The 16,544-nt window shown below is 41.6% G+C and overlaps 1 protein-coding gene across 2 annotated transcripts in view; it reads right to left on the bottom strand.

Annotated features, from left to right (window-relative positions):
* plxnb2b (plexin b2b) overlaps window positions 1-16,544 on the bottom strand; it is a 158,466-nt gene that overhangs the window by 28,988 nt on the left and 112,934 nt on the right. For both annotated transcript variants that reach the window (XM_088287145.1, XM_088287146.1), the window contains 13 exons: window positions 15,561-15,661; window positions 14,009-14,135; window positions 11,933-12,092; window positions 10,882-10,993; window positions 9,202-9,313; window positions 7,867-7,968; window positions 7,702-7,797; window positions 6,419-6,506; window positions 6,159-6,343; window positions 3,444-3,592; window positions 1,883-1,994; window positions 923-1,059; window positions 23-205 (listed from right to left, as the gene is read on the bottom strand). In XM_088287145.1, coding sequence (XP_088143271.1) covers window positions 23-205; window positions 923-1,059; window positions 1,883-1,994; window positions 3,444-3,592; window positions 6,159-6,343; window positions 6,419-6,506; window positions 7,702-7,797; window positions 7,867-7,968; window positions 9,202-9,313; window positions 10,882-10,993; window positions 11,933-12,092; window positions 14,009-14,135; window positions 15,561-15,661 — 1,664 coding nt within the window. The remainder of the gene's footprint in view (window positions 1-22; window positions 206-922; window positions 1,060-1,882; window positions 1,995-3,443; window positions 3,593-6,158; window positions 6,344-6,418; window positions 6,507-7,701; window positions 7,798-7,866; window positions 7,969-9,201; window positions 9,314-10,881; window positions 10,994-11,932; window positions 12,093-14,008; window positions 14,136-15,560; window positions 15,662-16,544) is intronic.

Genomic DNA, 16,544 nt, shown 5'->3' with positions numbered 1-16,544 from the left:
GTGTGTTGTGCGTAGCGCTGACCAGACAAAACTGGCTTTGGGCTGGAATTCCAGCACGGTGGGGTTTTCCAAGAACTGGAAGGCACTTTGGATGTGCGTCACGGCAATCCTCCCGTACTTCACTGTGACAGCGAGCGGGTCAGAGGGCACCTTATCAGCCAGATACTTTCCCGTTCTGCAGGTGATTTCTTCTCCAAAGTGCTCCCTGTCGACAGCGGGAGAGGAAAAAAAAAAAGAAACTTCAGCGGCGGCCACAGGTGAGAGGCGACGCCAGGTCGGCGCAGGGCCAAAGAGGAAACGGGCTGACAGCTTGTTAAATCTTCTCTGGCTCGTTATTTTGGGCCTTTCCCTCTCCCTAAAATGTCACGGCGGATTGGCGCTGTTGCGATACGGCGGGAGTCGGAGGTGGCACCAAAGTTAAGGTCACTTCAGAGAGAAAATTAGTTAAAGCCGAGTTTCGGTACAATGGATCAGATTTAGAAATAATAATGCCGACTCCAGAGAGAGATATTCATTCTGCTTGTATTTTGAAAATTATTTATTTAAAAAAAATAAAATAAAAAATAAATAAATAAATCCTCATTTCATTCTATTAGCATCTTAAACTTCTTTTTTTTTAAATAAAATTACTACTCTGGTTTTGATCAAATGTAAACGTGACTAAAATTATTGTAATGTTCACAAATTCTCTCTCTCTCTCTCTCAATTTTTTTTATTGCATTTTTTTCAACGAGTGCTTTTCGGCGGTGTGCTTCTGTATGCAGAATATAATCTGCATGCCTTTTCACGCCGGGTGAATAAATTCAAGTTTGAATAATGTCAAAATTGCACTTTGGATTTTTTTTTTTTTTCTCGTGTGGTTCTCGGAGGAAAACATCTGTAAACCTGTAACAGAGATTATTGATTGACAGTAAATCCTTACACTGCACAGCCCACGTCTCCGACGGTAACCTGGATGTCATCTTTACTGCCCGTGTCCAGAAAGCGCCCGCTGATGGTAATGAGGGTGCCTCCGGCTCGCGGCCCACGACTGGGCGTCACCGCCTCTGGGATGGGATTCTGGTGATGAGAAGGGAACATGAGTGCGAGTCGCCAGATCAAGCATCAATACGAGCATTACGAGTTCAATCGCACGCACGACTCGCGGCCCCCGAGGCAAACATTTGTACGTGCACATGTGAACAAGAACGGCGCGTTCCCGTCTCCCATCCTCCATTTCTTTGCGCTCATCAGAAGCGCTTGCCGTACATCTGCCTCAATTTGCTGAGCAAACACTTAAGGCGGAGGAGCACTCCCCCGAGGGGGGGGGGGGGGGGGCTTTAGCGCCGCTGGAGATGTGGAAGGCGAGTTCAAAAGCAACGGCGCCTGAGAAACGAGGTCGAGTGTGCAGCATCTGCTTAAACAGCAACGCGGCCGAGGCTATTGAGTCACCAATCGGCTTAGCGTGGCACACGAGCATTACTTTGAAAAAGTAACGAAATGACGTTCCTGATCACGCTCGCAAATGAAGCGGCATGAATATGTGGGAGCTCATTTTACAACAAATTCACCTGTTGTCATTCTTACAACAGAATAAGTCAACGCTTTCTTTGGGTATGCAGAAGAAAAAAAAAAAAATCGGTCTTAGCAAGGAGATAGATTGAAAACTAAAAAAATATAAAAAAATAAAAATATGAAAAGGTTAAAAATGAAAAGGCAGAAGCAAAGCTTTTGAAATGAAGCCTTTGCACAATATATGAAAAGATTTTTTTCCCCAAAATACTTCAACTTAATCCCGTAAAATTACGACCTTTTTTTTTTTTTCCAAGTTTTAATCAACTTAAAAGCTTGCATTCAATCTTTGGGCGCTAGAGGAGGCGGTGGGAAAATTTACGGTGTTTACCCTGTAAGTGAAGAACATGGAGGAGGTTCCTTTCTTTCCGCCTTTCACCTCCACGTCCACTTGGCCCCAGAACTGTTTGTCAGGGGCCACTGGGCCGATCTCGCACACCACACTGGAGGAGGAGAAGGAGGGGAAAAAAAATTAAAAATTCAACGACATAATTAGCAACATTAATGAAAATGAGGGATTCTGGTAACGGGGTGGCAGTCGCTCATATGTCAAATTTTTTTGGTATTTTTTTGAATGACAACTTAAGACACAAAAAGGAAAAATACGACTTTATCAACCTAAAATGTAATTTGGGTCAAATACTTCCAACGAGTGCAGGTGGAGAGCCGCAAAAAGTGCCGGATTTAAGTTTGGAAACACTCCCAGTCGGCCCGTAAATTGCAGATGCCAGCGCTAAGAATTTTGCTCGGAAAAACGTCTTGCGGCCGTTGCGGCAGATGTCAACGCTTGTGGCCGGCATCTGCAGGCCAATCACGCCACTGTTTGCTTTTCACGGCCCATTTGTGTGACGTTCCAACACCCTTGCGACTGAAATGCTTTGAGTGATTCCCAAAACCTCTCGGAGCACCACGAAACAGCACATCTGCAGCACTCCAAAAAATATTTAAAAAAAAAAAGGGACCATAGCGAATACGCGGCCATCAATCACTGGCCTGTATTTTTTTTCCCAGGAGCTGCGTGAATCCATATCGGCACGTTTGCAGGCAGAATCTGGGTTTCCGTAGCAGTCACATTTGAATGAGTGATGGGCCCCACACGTTGGGAAGCGCACTCGGTTGCCATATTTGAGGCGAGTGGATTAGCCCGCATTATTGTTACGCTTCACCGCGGGCATCCTTTTATTCCGCCACATTTACTTGACTGCGACAATTACGAAGATGGCTTCACTCAAAAAAAAAAAAAATGATAATAATTAGAATTCTACGCGTTGACTTGTCATAGTTCCTTGATTCCAATGATTTTGTTGTTATTTGAATTATTTTCATAAAATGTTCCTTTTTTTTCCGCTTAAAAATGGAACCTGGAAGTTGAAACACTTGGAACATTCCTTTTCTCACATGACTATTCTTTAGTTATCTCGATTTTATTCTTGGAAAATGGAAACTTTTACTCCAAATAATTCAACTTCATACTCCCCCCCCCCCAATAAAATTCCAACATTTCTTGAAAAATCACAACTAGATTTTTTTTATTATTCTCTCTAAATATCATGGCATTCATCTCCAAATATTTGTCTTAATTCTCATTCAATTATACTTCTTCTTTGCTCTTGTAAAAATCACATTTTATATTGCTAACCTTTTAATTTTGTAAAATCGCTCCTTTTTTTTCGACTATTCTCGTAAAAAATACTTTCGGTAATATGTTAAAATACTTCTTGCGAGATAACAAAATGCAATATTTTGATCATAAGCGAATACAACTGACTTTTTTTTTTTTGACTGACTATATTTTCGCGCTACAATACAGTGGCGGTCCCTTTGTGAGGAGTGGAGTGGAATTTTTGTCAGCGTAATTCAGGGAAGGTTGGAAGTTGGTAAGATGAATTCACCTGGTGGAGACGGAGTACTTGTCCTGCTGGTGAATGCAAGGCTCCCCGACCACCGTGATGTGTTGGATGTCTTCCTTGCGGATTCCCAAGTTGGAGCCGCGAATGGTGATGGCGATGCCACCTTGCAGGGGGCCGAAGCGAGGGATGATCTGTTTGACCAAGACCCGAGCAATGTCAGCATACCACATGCCAATATTGCAGCTTTATTCCAATTTAATTGAATAATTTTGCATTTTCATTCAAATTCAATCAAATAATTTCACATTTTTTTCCCAGTACACCCTAAAATAAAATATTAAAAATGTAAAACTTTTTTTTTTAATTTCTGTAATACTCGAAATGACAACTTTTCACATATTTTTGTAACATCAAATACAATCAATTCTGATCAATTACAACTTTTGTCCTTAAATTGATTCCGCTAATTTGTTTTGGGATGTTTCATATTCCAAAGACATGCACGGTAAGTTGATTGATCACTTTAAATTGACTGTGGATTTGTGTGGCCGGCGATTGGCTGGCAACCAGTTCGGGGTGTACCCCGCCTGCTGCCCGAAGACAGCTTGGATAGGCTCCAGCACGCCTGCGGATGGATGGATTTAATATAATTCTGCACCAATGTGTCAAACTGCCGCTGCATAGCACCAACTACAGCAAAGGAGGACTTACGCAATAGATTTTTTTTTTTTTTTTGCTTAAGGTATCGGTGGTTAGTATCGGCAGCCTCCTCGCAGTTTACCCAATACCTTAAAATAAGGCCAGTATTGGCCAGTATTAATCTGGTAAAATTATTGTTACATTCTAATTTTCTTGATTTTTCCTCATAAAAATAGTGTAACAATTTTTCTAACAATATTTCAACTTAATTAAAATAATACTTTTTAATTATTTTTTTTTTCGTCATGAAATCTATGTACAGTATGCTTATATTTGCTGGCCCCGGGTGACAACGGCAGAATGAATGGCACATTGAATTATTATGAATGTTATTATTATTATTATTATTAAAAACGGTGTCATCCTTTACATTGTATTTAACTATCATTATTTTCCGTTTATTAAGCACAATAGTGCAAAGCCCTATTTTTCTTCTTAAAACCCATATTACGAAATATTTTTGTTAATGTCTTTTGGGGCGCTGGGACAGATTAAGGTCATTTTCATTCCTTTCAATGAGGAAAGATCATTTGAGACGCAAACATTTTGCTAGGTAATGGAACTAATTCCATTCCTCAGTCAAGGTAGCAATTCATTTTGAGCCTAGCGTGCAGCAAAATCTTTTTTCTATTGGCTCTCTAGGGCTGGTGCAGCAAATATGTTTTGCAGTTGAACATAAAACTTTATCAACATTAAGTCAGCGAGGGATGTTTTCCACATATTAAAAATGTATTTTCAGGTATTAAAAATGCATGTATTAGAACGTAGTGGTTAAAATTGTGGTTTGTTTGGCCTTGGGTGAGCCAGCAGACATTGGAACATGGAGAGCCTTTGATTGCTGAATGAATATAATCATTTCTTCTTCTCTTAATGATAAAATGGGTGAGCCGACGCAAGAATTGATCCAGGGCACTTGCGAGGTCCTCAAGGAGAAACAAACTTCTGCCTTCACGCAAGGACGACATTTAATAAACTGCTGCAATTGATTATCCCAGTCGACACCTCTCGGCAAACTAACATTTGTTTGCATGATATTACGGCTTTAGCCATGCAGATGACAACTTTGGCCTCAGTAACTCGGGGAAAAAAAATGATTGCCCATGTGGCTTTTTATAATGCGTTTGCATTATCATTTCAGAAAATTACAAGGAAAACTAATGTTCAACTATATTGGGGAAAAAAAAAAAAAAAAGCGAAAAACAGCGAATATGCCAATCCACGGGTGCCGACCTGAAAGTATGCCGGGCTCCTGTACATAAATATAAAATTATATTGTATTGTATTGTATTTACGTATGAAGTAAATTGAAAGGTAAAATTACGATTAACTTTATTTCCCGTAAGATTGCAAGGTTTCTTCACGTGAATTTGTAACTTATCACAATAATGTGATTTTATCCTGGAAATTTTTGTATCACATTCTCAAAATATTCCAATTTTATTCTGAATAAATTACTTTTTTTTTTTTTTCTTAAAAAATGATATCATAGTGGTTGGATCATTTTTAAGTTTGTTATGCTAAGACTTTTACCCCTCAATATTTTGACAGAATAAAATTCTTCTAACTTAATATAATATTCCCGCTTTATTTTCATAAAATTGTGAATTTATTTTCAAAACACAAAATTTTTATTTTATTTAAAGACTTTCATTGTAATTTAATTATGTCACGTTTTTTGACTATTTGCAGTTGAAAAAAAAATTATCCTGCGATAATTAAGACAATTCTCTTAACATTTCGACATAAATCTCATCAAATTTTCCTACAACTTAATATCATAAAAATAAAAAAAAATTTAAAAATATATATTCTTGCTTTTTTAAACCACAACGGCCAAAGGAGGGAAAAGTGTTGATTTAATTGCAGATACACTTGCGAGGCCATTTTCTGATTAAGGTGATTAAGATAGGAAACATTAGAGGTGATCAGATCGTTGACCTCCCAATGTCCCATTTCTGACGGGAATGAGAGAAACAAGGACATCATTTAATTATAAACCGCCTCCAAATGAAAATCCAATCCTCAAAGCAAAGGCCTTGTAAGTGATGAACAACTCACGTCGGTGATTTGAGGGGCGGGACACTCGGCGTCGTGAGGGTCCTCGGCGTCATGCTGGTCGTGTGCGCAAAGCTGCTCGTACACGCACGCCCTGTGCCTGGCGCACCACACGCATCTGTACTTGAGGTCGGCGTTCTTACACAGGCTGCAGTCCTCTCGTGCCACCGAGCAGTTGTACAGGGTGACTGCCACAGATAACAAAACATCAGTTGGTCGCTGATGTGGAATGGAGTCGTGTAATTTCATCCGCGGGAACGTACCATTTAGGGTGCTGTCCATCTTCTTGCCCAGCGCTTTGTCCTTCACGTAAAGTACAACATTGGTCTCCGGCGACTTATCGTAGGAAAACTAAAGGGAATAAACATGAATTATTAATGAGGTGTCCAATGATTATCGGCACTTAAGCCCGTCAGCTACGACCGCATGGTACACGGCTGCTCCCACCAGAGAGGTCGAGGAGAAAAAAAATAAACGGCAAGCATGCGGAGTCTGACATATTTTGCTGCTGAAGAAACACAGCTGGGGGGGGGTGAAATGAAAAGAGCCACGTGAGAGATATTCAGCAATAATTCCAATCGGAATGGTCATGAGCATTTCACTCTGCATCCCAACATGACGTGTGTCATTAGCTGTGGGATGATGCATTATGGGAAACCGGTTGAGGACACAATCACAATTTCCGATCAGATCAAAATGACGGGAGCCTATTTTTAAGAGAATATGCACGCATATGTTTTTATTTCTGCTACAATTTCAGGAGTGATTGTGATGAAGACACCAAATGCATTGCATAGACGGGTGGGCTGGGGGGGGACAACATATGCAACATGATTAATATGTGATCCAATTTGTCGTTTTCTGAAAAGTAAAAAAAAAAAACGGGCCTTTTCTTTGGGAGGGTGGTGATACGGTTCATGCCGTGTGTTCTTCATTAATTAAGCAAACTGAGTAATGTGGAGGTTAGCCTCATTTATATCAATGAGATGGAAGTGTCAGCGCAGGCCACATGAAGCTATGAAACATTTAATATTTGTATTATTTATTCATTATGGTTTACGTTTGTGATGCTGAGGGGGGCGCGTGTGACCCTGTGGAACATGCTTTTTTCCCGCTGTACTACAATTAAGTGTAATTGCACCTCCACTCCAGTAGTTGGCAGTGGCGCTCTCCGGTGTAGGTTTGTTTTGCAATGAAAATGCTATTATTTATAAATTGTGGCGGAGAGTAGGGGGGGGTGTGGGGGTGAATTATTTTCTTCTTGCCGGGGGGGTGGGGGGGGGTAACAGAAAGTAATTGAGAAGGACTGGATTAGAGTAATATTTGACTGAAACATATACCTTCGCTTTCATTTCTGCACGCAAGTTAAAAATGACGAAAAACATAGCTAGCTCGAGTTCTCGGTGGCTCAAATGGAAATACAGTTGATATCTGATGTACATTTTAGGCTTGTAATCTCGTGCGTGTGCAGACCTTGCAGTGTCACTGTAAGCTTAGTAAAATTTCAGAATGCTGATGAAATCGAGTTGAAACAGACAAAACTCACACTGAATCCGCTGAAGGTGTGGAAAAGGCCGTTCTCAAAGTTGACCTCCTCCTCCACGTTCTTCATGAGCTCTGTGCCGATGGTGAAAACGCGACCCTGAGTGACACGCAGAGAGGGATGCTTTGAAGGAAGCTCCGTGTGGAAAATGGAGGAGACGCGACGTACCTGGTAAAGATCCAAATTGATGCCCTCGAAGCTGATTGACTTCTTGTAGCCCACCGGGATGAGCATGGGGTCGGGATTCTCAAACTGAGGACACCTCGCTCCCTGGCAAGTCACCACAAAGCATACTTCATGGTCAACGTCATGAAAGTAGACTCCTTTACGCGGAAACGTCTTACCACGTAGTGCTTCTCCCAGACTTATTCGCATAACCGCATGCCAAACAGCGGAAAAATCAACGATTCAACTTGGGCATGCTTAGCGAGTGGCAACGCAAGATGGCCGCCGGTGGCTTCACTTCTCGCTTCGGCAAGTATGGTAATGGATGTCACTTGTATAGCGCTTTTCTACCTACGGTACTCAAAGTAGCTTCATGCTATTACCTCATCTACCTACTGACAACATACCATTAGAAGCAAAAAGGGGTTCAGTATCTTGCTCAAGGATACTTCGGCATGGTCGGGGATCGAACCCACAACCACTAGGTTGGGAAACAACCACTCTACCTCTGAGCCACAACGCCCCAAGTAAGCGGCATTGTTAATCCAATCATATATAATTCCGTGGGCTGGGCTTGAAATCCTGTTTTCACTTCAACACAAATGTGTGCCACCACCTAGTGGGCAAAAGTGGAATTACACCACAAAATGAAGCCCCAACTTGAGTTACAATTAAAAAAAAAAAAAAAAAAATCCCCGAAACTCCGGACTATGAACCACAACTTTTTTCCTAGATTTTGAACCATGCGGCGAGTACAACGGTGCGGCTTTTCTGTGGATTTTTCTTTCACGGGTAGGGGCACTCTATAGTTCAGAAAATACGCTAAATAATTTTTTTTTCTCTTGGGTCTGTTCTGTTTTAATCAGCAAAGTAGACTGGAAGGAGCATGGGATGGATGTGTGTTTACTGTATATATATTAAATAAATAATAATTTTCATAGTATTAATGACACCACCATGAATATTACAGCGCTTTCAGGAATTTATGTGACTATTCACATTGTTGCGGAGGGAAACTAAGTGACAAGCCAAAAGTATCTTGGATTGCTTGGCCTTGGCGGCCGTCCGCGCTCCATTGCACACCATCCGAGTTTACAATGCAAATGCGGAAAGCGCTGCACTGTAACGGAGAATCTCATCTGCAGCGGCAGATAGGAAGCGTATCAAGCGAACATCTGCTGACTTGTAAATTGACACAGCCTCCATTAAATGTCCCGTAAGATGACGACGGCTGATAGCGGGATTACTTTAGCTTTTTTTTTTTTTTTTTTAAAATGACTTTCCTCAGTCGGCATTTAGACGGCCGGAAACTTTTTTTGTGAGGCGAGCGACACGAACCTGCCGGTGTTTGATGATGTGCGGGGCGGCGGCGCTGTCGTCCAGGTCGCTGCAGGTGTGGTCGTTCGTGTTCCACTGGCAGCCCCACGGACTGGCCACGCACGACATGCATCTGCAAACACGTGATTCCGTTACTGTACTGTAAATCTATCAAAGTGCTATTTTCGAGAGTTACCGCCTTCCTCCGAGGAGGAAGGAGACGTAAAATGAACACGTTAAAAATTCTTAGTTTATTATCAGCCTCTCTAACAATATGCACAGTTTGAACTTGAACGCTTCAAGAAAGGAAAATGAAAAAAAGTACCAAAAAAACATTTTTGCATATACCAGTTAAAAAGAAATTGAATAATGTAAAACAAGCAGATCTTAACGATGAAATACAAATGTTTAAAACAAATAAACTGTAGCCAGTGGTTCCTCCGTTCCCACTTTCGGTTTGCATTTTGCGTAAATCATAATCGTCGAAGATAACAAGAAAGACGACTAAGATAGTGAAGAAAACAATTATTTATAATATTTTTTTCTAATAGCGTATTTTTTCCTTTGAATTCTTTCCTTCAGATATTTTTGTAAATTTTTACTATAAATGTATTTTATTGACATCTTTGTGCATTTCTGTCCAAACATTTGAGCGTTAAAGTGCAATATTTTTGCTCTAATTGTTCTTTTAGTGCAATTTTGTAGTATTTCTATATTTTACTTGAAACATTTTTCATTCTGAAAATACTTTGTATTAAGTGTAATAGCGTCATATTTGTTGCATTGTTTATATTTTTCATATTACTCTTTTTTTCCCCAAGTATTTGAAAGATTTTTGGCCATTTTAGTTTTTCCCTGTTTGTCTTTTTTTTTGTATAATTTATTTTAGACATTTTTTTCAGATAATTTTACATTTTGTCAAAACGTGTATATTTTTTGTTGTATTCTTTTTCTCACATTTTGAGCGCTGTTGCTACAGCTGTTTTATTTATTTTCTTTACTTATGCGTCTACCATTACCAAATCCCGACGCAGTTCTATTATTAATATAATGACACTAACTTTGATCATCTTTTGTCAGAATAATTCATTTTTATATCCATAAATATAGCAAATATACAACAACCAAAGCTCACATTCGCCACCAATTGAAATTTGAGAGTTCAAATAAATTTCTTGAGACTGTGAAAGGAAACCAGAGAGGACATGCAAACTTCACACACAACTGGGACTCGAACCCGGAACCTTACAATGCAAGACAGACCGGCTAATCATATGGCTGACCACGCGTGACTCATCTCGTTCCGTTAAATGCAATCTCAGATGATAAAAAGCACCACGTTTAAACATGCAAACTCATCAAAAGGCATCAAGCATGAAAATCCATGTCGCTGGCAGCAAAATGGATCAGGCCGATGTCACGTAAGCAAAGCTCGTTCATCACGAGTGCCGCGGCATGAAAAGGGAAAGAAATTGGAAGCAAAAAAGAAAACATGGTGAAATTGACTTTCCCCTTTTGATTAATGAAAAGGAAACGGGCAATTTCCATTGCTTGGTCATAATATTAAAAAAAAAAAAAAAAGTGGGGAAAAAATGCAGCAGGCGTTACCAATTCCATTCATCTGTTTGTGCACACACACACACACACACACACACGGTGACCCATGTCAGCGGGATGTCTGAGCGTCATAGTGGCACTCACGGTGTGTTCTCCGACTTCATGACAGTGGCCGCGCAGTTGTAGAACTGGTAGTCACGCGTCGCCAACGCCACCGTCTCGTTGACGAAGATCTTCACCGGCACGGCCACAAAGTCTGCAGGTACAATCGGGGACGCTTACCATACGCCTTTCTTTTAACCATCACGTCACACGTACTTTCACGTGGCCAAAAACACAGATTGCAACACTAGCAAACAAACCGTTCTTTGTCATTTGAGCAAGGAAACAGGATATATGGCTTTTTTTGAACCGTGGCCGTAATGTACATTTGAACAAGTAAGTGGGTTTAGCAGTGGTGGGCGGTCAAGGCATTCAAGAACTTCTCTGCTGGACTAACAGTCAGGAATAAAATGATCATTTTCTTCTCATTGATGTCATTATATCCTAGTGTTGTATTTTTAGGTGAGAGTGTTTATCCAATCAGAATTCTGCTAGCTCGTGTTGCCAGGCAGATTTTATAAAACCAGTAGCAGGCACTATTCGTCCGAGGCCTTCTGAAACAATCTTGCGGGCGTCGGTTCTGTGTTTAAAGGGGGCTTTTACCGTTGATAGACAGTTGCGATAGCCAATCAGATCACGAGTTGATGACAGTAAGACCACTCAACGTGTCTTGTGATTGGATACGTACTTGTGAGTGGGCAGCGCTATGCGGAATCAACACACCGGAAAGTTGTAACCAGCGACCGTCCGAAAATCTCAAATATATTCCTGCTTTTTTTAAACCACAATCCTGAAATCCTCATATCGGTAAAAGTTTTCTTTTGGACTGTCGACCATCCCATCAATTTTCCTTTCAGTAAACAGTCCACGCTCTCGACTCCTCTAAATAATACAAATTATTTTAATTGTGATTCACTGATACTGTAATTCCAGCCCTTCTCTCAGTGAAAAAGCACCAGCGCATATTTTCCACTGCTTTATATTTAATAAAGGTGGGCTCATCTATATTGCAAGACAGTCATTTATTTATGAATGCAACTCCCCCTTGGGCGATTAAATAAAAATGGTGCAAAAAAAAAGTCACAAAGCGTACCTTGGTGATCGGTGGTGAGCGGGATGAGCGACGGCTGGGGCAGATCGCACGAGACCTGACCAGAGTCAGACATGACGGCGTCGCTTTGAAACGACTTGAAGGAGCACTGCAGGCGGTCTGAGGGGCCAATGGGAGGCAAGGAAGGAATATTGATCTTCACCTAGGACGGAATGGAATTTCCACAAGTTAGTCATTCACATTATTTGATCATTCTTTTTGTGTGGTTCGTGGAGGAAATTGTTTGGAATGAAAACAACAACGGACGGTGTGTGGTTGAAAGCGGACAGAGATGGCAAGGGATGCATGGGAATAGAAGTACGAGTGCAGAGCAACGAAATTCATTTTACAGTTTCAACGGGAGGGCTGATTAGTAACCAGCAAACGTCCCGATTCCTTAAAAAGGGAGGAAACAAAGCACCTCGCAGCAGTGTTATTTTCGTCAACGATGACGAAAATATTTCGTTAACGCCCCTTTTTCTCATGATGATGACGAGACGATGACGAGCTAAACGAGGTTATTTGATGACGAAAACAAGACGTGACGTACATGAAATTTTCGTTGACAAACCGAGGCGGGACGAAATCGTTCGCGTGTGGTTCGTCAGACGCTCAAAATTGATGACATCCCTTCCGATTGTACATGTAATCTGTCTTTCAAAACATTGCGATGAAGTGCAACCTATCTTTCGTTTGGGCACGCCCACCACCGGGACAGCACGCAGGGTGCATGCGAAGTGCAACCTACCTTTCGTTTGGGCACGCCCACCACCGGGACAGCACGCAGGGTGCATGCGAAGTGCAACCTACCTTTCGTTTGGGCACGCCCACCACCGGGGCAGCACGCAGGGCGCATGCGCCGCGCACGCACAGTCACGCATACAGATACAGGTGTCGCACGAACACGATTGCGGTCGTTCGTCTTGGCTCACACACTGACACGCGTTCGTTCGACGGACCATGGTGACTGTGACACTCGCAAGGCTACTTTACTCTGATAACAGCACGCTGGTACAAGTAAACAAAACGTATGTTTGATAGAGTAGATTAGAATTCATAGATCGAGTCCACTACAGATACTGCTTGTCTATTCTTGCTGGGTGAGGGAATGAAATAATACAAATGGGTTTGAAATCTTTACTACCTTCAACATAAGAGAAAAGATCCAACATACCCAGGAAATACCCATAAACCGTAATACATTCTTGTGGTGAGGGTGGCGGCAGAGTGGACAAGGTGATTTACTTGAAAAAGTATGTCAAGAGACCGAAAAGGTCAATGCAGTTTTTTTGCGCACCTTAAAATATATCAGAGCGCCTGAGGAAATTACCTAGTTGCAATCTTATCAGTCCGGAGAAAAAAAAACCGTTTTTTTTTTTTTTTCAAGACAGCTGATAAAACAACTTTCACTGAGACTGAGAACAACTCCTAGCTTTAATCATTTCTGCAAAGATATCAGGCCTCTTTTAATCCACCTGGTGTAGACTTTTTTTAAAAAATTTTTTAGCGAGGTTACCCATATGGGGAAACCTTAAACTACACTTTTGGCTAACATCATGGACCTATTTACAGAGCTCCCTTGGCGTTCAACTTGATCCATTGAATAAACAGTTTCAACGGTTTGAATCTGTGAAAAAAAACGTGGAAGCAGGAGGTACATACGTAAAATCTCTCAACTCTTTGCTTAAAATGTGTTTTCGGAATTCTGAATAAGAACTTTTGTAATTCAGAATTCAGAAGAACTGCTACCTGGAAATGTTAATTCCTCACTAAATGCTTCCACCACCTTGCATCGCTATCTTCTGGCGTTCTGCTGTTTTCCAGCATGCATACAAAAGGCAAACACAAAACGTAGAAAGAGGAAAAGAAGTCGGGCGAGAAATGGAGTCTCTCTGTCGTCAACGGGTCAGATATAATAAGCCAGGTTGCGGGGGGGGGTTGTTGCCGGATCGATACGGAGCAGGAATAAACCCGAGCCGCGGCTTTTGGATTCGCAGTGGCGACCGTTCATCACGCCGACTGTGTGAAGAACAAACAGATGGAACAAAAGACTGAAAGAGGAGAAGGAGAGCGAGATACCTTCTGGCTCTTTTTGCAGGAGAGGTTGGGAGGGTAGAAGGAGACGATCTTGACGCATTGCTGCCTCGGGCTCCACAGCCAGCTATTCTTCTCCTCTGCCCGTCGGCACTCAGACCTCCTGGTGCACCTGCAGACGCAGCGTGAATAACCCCCCCCACCCGCCAGTCACACGCACACACGCAAACCCCAACCTGTCAGTTCCACATCTCAAACCCCAACACACACAAAAGCCTAAACCCCCCATTTCGAAGGCTTCAGAAATGCTGATAGATTTTTCACAATGTGCAGTGAGAAATAACAACGCATACTGAGTCCAACTGTTAGTACAGACAATGTTTTAATACACATCTATCTATCCATCCACCCACCGACTCATCTTTTAGCTAAATAATTCGCTTGCTAGCTTTCTGTCTGTCTAGCTAGCTAGCCATCCATCCATTTAGCAAGCTTGCTAGCTATCTAGCTCTGCTATATGTCCATCCATCCATATTCAATCCAATCATCCATCTTGCAAGCTAGCTAGCTATCTCTCCATCCATCTGTTTTCATTCCAGCCATCCATCCATCTTTTAGCTAAATAATTAGCTTGCTAGCTTTCTGTCTGTCTAGCCACCTTCCCATCCATCCATCCATCCATCCATTTGGCAAGCTTGCTAGCTATCTAGCTCTGCTATCTGTCCATCCATCTATCCATCCATCATTGTGTGAGGAGGAATTCCGCTACATTAGCATCAAAGGCTAGCAGCAGACTGGTTGATGGAACATCTTTGCCTGACTTTTGAAATGAGAAACATGTTCTACTAATATTTCAGCTCTAAATCGGATCGAATTTAGACTAATCCACCTCTGTAAAAATTACAGCTTTATTCTTCTATTATTTTGAGTATATTGTCTCGCAGTATTCCAAATGTATTCTCATAAATCTACATTTTCCTCATTAATTAATATTTTTCATAATGACGCTATCCTCCTAATATTCTGAATTTAATATTGTGAAAATACAACATTTCACGTAATTAACAATGTATTGTAACAAATTACATTTACTCTGTAAAACTACAAATTGATTCTCCCACTGTTTTAACTTCAATCTTATGAAATTATGACGTATAAACATTGTCAGCTTTATTCTACTGCAACTTTTTTTTCAGCATTTATCGACAGTAAATGTCTATCTTTAATATCTAATTCAACTCACCTTCAGAGGTTTACAACAGCTTTGCTCATAAAACGGGCCGTAGTAATATTATATACAGTCTTACAAAATGAAGCTTCAAGTTGATGTGACAGCTATTGATCTCCCCAATCAATCCAGGCAAATATGTAGCAAACATCAGCATTGTACGCATGAATAGAAGCCGGCGAGCGTGCATTTTGCCGCACGCGGCTGACAAACTGCTTTAATTTCTGCTGGCTGCACTGAGAGCAAGAGACGAGATATTAACAATGTGGGTTAGTAAAAACGTCCGCCGTAAAACACTGTGGAAAACACTCCCAAGTGTTGGAGAGTTGGAACTTTGCCTCTGTGTGTGTGTGTGTGTGTGTTTCTCACCTGCCCTCCAGCACACACCAGCCACAGTAAGGGTCCCTCATATTGACACAGGAATGGCAGTCCTTCTTCTGCAGGCACGTCTCCACGGGCACCTTGGTGATCTGTGGCATGAGCACACGTCACATGATCAGTCACGGGTCACCCGAGGGAAGACGACTGGCACGGCAGGCGAGGAATCCGAGGCACGGGACGCCACAAAGATGCCTCCTTGAATAATTGAGCGGTTACTTTTGTCCAGGCCTCGGGGGACTCAAAATCCATTTGTTCTATTTACAATCCCGTTGTATCTCCACTTCTGTCCACATCAATGAAAATCACGAGCTAATGTGATGTAAAATGTCTCCCGCGGATGTACAGTGGTGCCTTGATTTACAAGCCACTGAAATGAATGGAAATACGACGAAGCCCTTCCGGCACCCAAAGTTGCGTTGCTGAGGAAGGCGCGTGTGACCCTGTGGAACATTCATTTTTCCTGCTGTATTATAATAAAGTGTAATTCCACATCCACTCCATTAGTTGGCAGTGGCGCTCTCCTGGCCTGTTGTGCGCAGCGAGTATTAACTCTACGATGTTGAGGTCTCTCGCTCTCGCTCTCGCTCTCTCTCTCTCTCTCTCCCTCTCTCCCTCCCTCCCCACACATACACACTTTTCATTAAACATCAACAATGGAATGTTTTTTTTTGTCGGGATGAACCATTACTGTTCATCTGGTAGAAATCCAACACATCCTGTCACTTGGCCCACTCAAGACAAAAAATATGATTCTTCTGTCGTATAACAGTAGAGCCAGATGTATTTTTCATGCACACTTTGGCTTTATGGCGCAGCAAAAGCGAAGAAGTGATTTTTTTCATTTTTTTAATATATATAACCAAGGTGTCAGCGGCATTAAAACCCCACCGCTTCCATGAATATGATGGGGATTTAGAAACAATTTATGAGCAGTCGATTATCAGATAGGCACAGCAAACAGCTCTTTCCTCC

The sequence above is a fragment of the Idiotropiscis lumnitzeri genome, unplaced genomic scaffold (assembly GCF_059441095.1).
Source record: "Idiotropiscis lumnitzeri isolate Australia: NSW breed Sydney's pygmy pipehorse unplaced genomic scaffold, RoL_Ilum_1.0 HiC_scaffold_35, whole genome shotgun sequence".
In the NCBI taxonomy this organism is placed as follows: Eukaryota; Metazoa; Chordata; class Actinopteri; order Syngnathiformes; family Syngnathidae; genus Idiotropiscis; species Idiotropiscis lumnitzeri.
Note: the sequence above shows the minus strand (reverse complement) of the source record. Positions and strands in the feature narration are given on the sequence as shown.